General features: G+C 41.4%; 1 protein-coding gene across 1 annotated transcript in view; it reads right to left on the bottom strand.

Moving 5' to 3' along the window:
* Bmp2k (BMP2 inducible kinase) overlaps positions 1-4,755 on the bottom strand; it is a 92,101-nt gene that overhangs the window by 23,103 nt on the left and 64,243 nt on the right. The window contains exon 14 of the mRNA XM_026785041.1: positions 1,225-1,382. Within this exon, the coding sequence (XP_026640842.1) occupies positions 1,225-1,382 (158 nt within the window). The remainder of the gene's footprint in view (positions 1-1,224; positions 1,383-4,755) is intronic.

Raw genomic sequence — 4,755 nt, 5'->3', positions numbered from 1 at the left:
AGAGAGAGAGAGAGAGAGAACACTAAATAACCCTACAAATGACATATACTTGATGACCACCTTCGTCTCCCTTTTACTACTCTTCAAGAGATCATTTACATCCTTTTTCCAAAGCCGTGCTTCTGGGGCTACTTAAAATAAACTCCAGGAAAAATGCCAAACAAAAATGTTGATTTAAAAACATTTTTTTTAATATGAGGTAAGATTGGTTTTATCAAAGTTAACAAATGTATACCAGGGGCTTAAAACTCATTTTTATATCCATATTTAATCACCAATATACAAAATACAAATTTAGATTAGATGCCAAACATGAATGCCTTACAGGAATCCCTTACATGAATGCAGGCCATCTGTGAATTTTACATAAAATACATACTAATTCAGACAAAGCATTTCATTTACTAAATATGTTCATAAAGCTAGTTACCTATATAAAACAGAATAGAAACTGGGAGCTATTTATTGGACCCTTCTCTTCATATGCAAAACATAGAAACACACTGTGCATATAGGTATATATATCGCATACACATATATGTATACATATATATATACATACATACACATACATACACAAGCCTCAGACACTAGAAAATCACCTACATTTTCCACAAAATGAGCTCCTTCCCCTTATTCTCCAGACCTGTCCAGAACACCCATTCTTCCAAAAAAGATTATGAGGCAAGTCTTGACGTAAATATTAGGTAGTTTGAGAAAAGGTAACGATTCCAAGCGACAACATTGAGATATGAGATTTAAAGTGGAAAAGAATTTATTTAGCTTTGGCCATATCAGGACAGCAAAGCAACCCCTTTACGTCACCACTCATTAAAAAAACACGACACAGCATTAGCATAGAGTAGCCCATGTTTTCTCGGGCATTCTCAAGGGTGTCCCAGATCCAGCACGTCTTCTCCTGAGTGTGCATCAGGAAGGCGGGCACTGACAACGTCCTCTACTTAAACTCAGTGTCCCATGTGTGACGGTATTAGGAAGGGTTAGGACATCAGCAATCTTGAGTTTATCAGCTACTACCAAGCACCTAACTTCTAAATGTGTGACACAAGACAGTGGACGAGTATATGAAAGAAAGTGACCTGAATTTTCCCTCAAGTGCACAGAAACAATTGTCCACACCACCTGGAAAGCGTCTTTGGCCTTGCCGAGTTACAGAGCTGTCACTCTACTGGGAAGCAAAATAAGCCTTCAAGTGTCCCTTACTTGATCTGAGAAGGTCGAACTCTCGGTCCAGCAGCTCCTCTTCGGTTAGCTTGGAGAAGTTGTCTTCTCCAAAAGGATTCCAGCCCGACATATCAGGCGGGTGACTGACAGTCTTCTCATGTGTAAAGCGTGGGACTGCCTCCTTCTCAGCAACTGACCTAGTTGAAACAGAAAGGAAAATGAATGAAAAGGATGACGAAACAATTGAGAAACCGCCAGTGTTCCACTTACAGTTTAGAAACTCTCAGAAATAAGACCTGGAGTACAGGATGGACAGACAACAGCTGTAATCTGAACCGCCTTCACAGAGCACACAGCTCTGTAACCACCCGTGGATGGCACATTTGCTGTGTTTCTTTCTCAGTCCCTTACTCCTCAGCACTCTAGGCCATAAGAAAGGAATATAGCAGTCCAGGCAGTGATGCACACCTTTAATGCCAGCACTCACGAGGCAGAGGCAGAGACAGATGAATCTCAAGTTCAAGGCCAGCCAGGTCTACAGAGTGAGTTCCAGGACAACCAGGGCTACACAGAGAAACCCTGCCTTGAAAGAAATTAATAAGAAAAAAAGGAATACAGCATAAACTTTATGGGACTACTGCAAAGAATAAATAATTCAATGTACATAAAGCAAAAAGTATCTGGTTTAGAAAACAAAACAACAACAAAACAAAAACCCAAAAAGCAAGCAGTTTGTATAAGCTGTTGCTCTCAAACAAGCCTTAACGTGAAGATCAGTAACCATACCTAACAGCATCCATGTAAACCGTTACTGAATACTGTACAGCGACCCTATACCTACACCTATCCTATATCATATGTGGCTACATGGAGACACCACAATGAAAACTATACTTCCTACCAAATATAACTACCAAAAAGAGATGACCTGCCTGCTAGCTTTGCCTTATAAACAGGCCAAGGTAAATGAGGGTTCTTTTGTAGACACATAATACATCATTCATAGTGTTAAAAGTTCTGAGCCTGAGTCCACTGGTTCTATGGAATTTATCCTATAGGCCCATTAGATTTTAAGAGAATCCAATTTGCCACAGGGCAAGATGCCTTGTACTCTCTTAGGATTGGAAGGGGGAAGGGTAGGAGGGTTTGGGGAGGGAGTGGGAGGAGGGGAGGAAGTGGGAATTTAGATTGATATTTTTTTAAAGTAATAAAATAAGAGAAAGAGAGAGAGAGAGAATCCAAGCCTAAAGGCATCTCAATCCAAGAATGCCTGGGTACCCTCCTCACCCCAACCAGGAGCCACAACACAGAATGGGCAACAGAGCAAAGTTATCAGGTCTCTTTCACAATCTGGGTCCAGAAGACTGACAGTAGGGAAAGAATCCCATTGTTAAAAGAAATAGCTTAATTTCATAAGCCTTAGCTCGAGGTGATGTAGGCTGTGAATATGTTTTATTGTTATTGGTTAGTAAAGAAGCTGCTTCTGGCCAATGGCTTAACAGAGTAAAGCCAGGTGAAAGAGATATAAGGAGAGAGTAGGCAGAGTCAGGGAGAAGCCATGTAGCCCTGCCATAGACAGACACAGGATGCCGTTAGGAACTTTACCAGGTAAGCCACAGTCACATGGCAATACACAGATTAATGGAGATGGGTTAGTTTAGGATATAAGAGCTACCTAAAAATATGCTTAAGCTATTGGCCAAACAGTTTTGCAAATAATATGGTTTCTGTGTGATTATTTCGGGTCTAAGCAGCCGGGAACAAACGAGCAGCCTCTCTACCCAAGAGCCATTCCCAACACATGGGTAGCAGAACAGAGGCCAAAGGATAGCCTTTTAATTCCTAAGTCCAGGCCTGCTTGTTTTAGAACAATGTTTAAACAATTATTGAAGGCTAAAACATACAAAAGGAAAAGAAACAGTAATTTACCTACAACTAAATAGACTTACTACTCAGTAAACAGAACTTGGGTATGGCGAAGTCATAAATCTACCTTCATGTGGCAGAATCCCAATTCCATTCTCTGGACTTGTGGAGTCCTTAAAGCACACAGCAGACGGAAAACTCAGAGAGCATTTCCCTTCTGCAGACAGCTTTTCAAACTGTCTGGCTTCCTATCTGAATCGTTCTCCTCCCACTCCTGGGACGAATTCAGAGATTCTTTGTGGCACACCACTCTACAGAGTGCCACCTTAACCTACAATTTAAAGACATAGTAAAGTACAGCTCCAAGGTCTGGGGCTAAAACACCACACAGAGCACTCGGGACCTTAGTTTAATCTCCAGCACTGAGCTGGAAGTGAGGGGGTTAACAAATCCTTTACACTTCTCTCTAAAACAAATGAAACCTAATCCCTAATCCCACATAGCTTTCTTACTATAGTTGAAATTACCACATTGCATTTCTTTCAGTGGCATTTAACTTAAATGACTGTAAATAATTAAGAGCATTTTGAACAAATTAAAGACATGGTGATTTTCATTATTAAAATCTGTACAGGGATGCTGGAGGGACAAACGCGGTTAATAGCACTTCCTACTCTTGCAGAGAATCTGGGTTCAGTTCCCAGGACCCACACAGTGGCTCACTGCCATCTCCATCTGTAACTTCATTTCTAGGAGACTGGTGCCCTCCTCTGGCCTTAGGGGGAACCAAGTACCTAGATGGTGCACACACATATATGCAGGAAAAACACTCATACACATAAAATACAATAAATAAATCTTTTTAAAATAACATAGAAGCTGGAGGTACAACTTGCAGGAAGAATGTGCATTTGGCATGCGCAAGGCCCTGGCTTCAGTTCCCAGCACAGACGCTAGAAGGAAAGATCTCTGCTAAGACATTTATGAGAGCTGGGCACGGTGGCACATGTCTTTAATCCCAGCAGAAAGCTAAAGCAGGCACATCTCCAGATGGGGGCCACGCTAGTCTATTAGCACGCTCCAGGACAGCCAAAGCTACATACGGAGACCCCACATCAAAACAACATAAGACACTGATGAGGCTGGTACAGGAAAGACAACGCTGACTTTTAGGGTCACTGACTTACACTTCTGAAAGCTCGGCCTGTGGAAGTACAACCATGAGACTGGAGTACTGACTGTGCAACCCTGGGTAAAGGGATCCGCGTTCCTGTGTGCAGGGCATGCACTATCTGAACTTTTATTACTTGTGGTTTGATTTGTTGGGGAAACGTGCTGGAAAGTAAACCTCAGTTGTGGCCACACGGACTTCTAACGAAAACGCAGTATACCAGCAAAGTCTGCAATTCTAGTAAGAAAACTCTCTCATTCTTGTCGCAGGGGGACTAATGCAGCAGATTCATTAGACCATTGCTTGCATTTCATAGCTTACATCCTACTGGATGGAATTTGTTTCAAGTGTGTATTTTTGGCCTTAATTTTCTTATCATAATGCTACTAATGTGTTCTAGAAAAGAGATAAGCAGACAAACAAAACGAGAGTGAGAAATAACAAACGGCAAAGCCTGAATTGTACTTTTAAGTTCTGTTCGCCATTAAATTAGTTCTCACAACTCATGTAAACCTCTGTTTTGTTTCAGAAAA

Source organism: Microtus ochrogaster, linkage group LG1 (genome assembly GCF_000317375.1).
Source record: "Microtus ochrogaster isolate Prairie Vole_2 linkage group LG1, MicOch1.0, whole genome shotgun sequence".
NCBI classification, from domain to species: domain Eukaryota; kingdom Metazoa; phylum Chordata; class Mammalia; order Rodentia; family Cricetidae; genus Microtus; species Microtus ochrogaster.
Note: the sequence above shows the minus strand (reverse complement) of the source record. Positions and strands in the feature narration are given on the sequence as shown.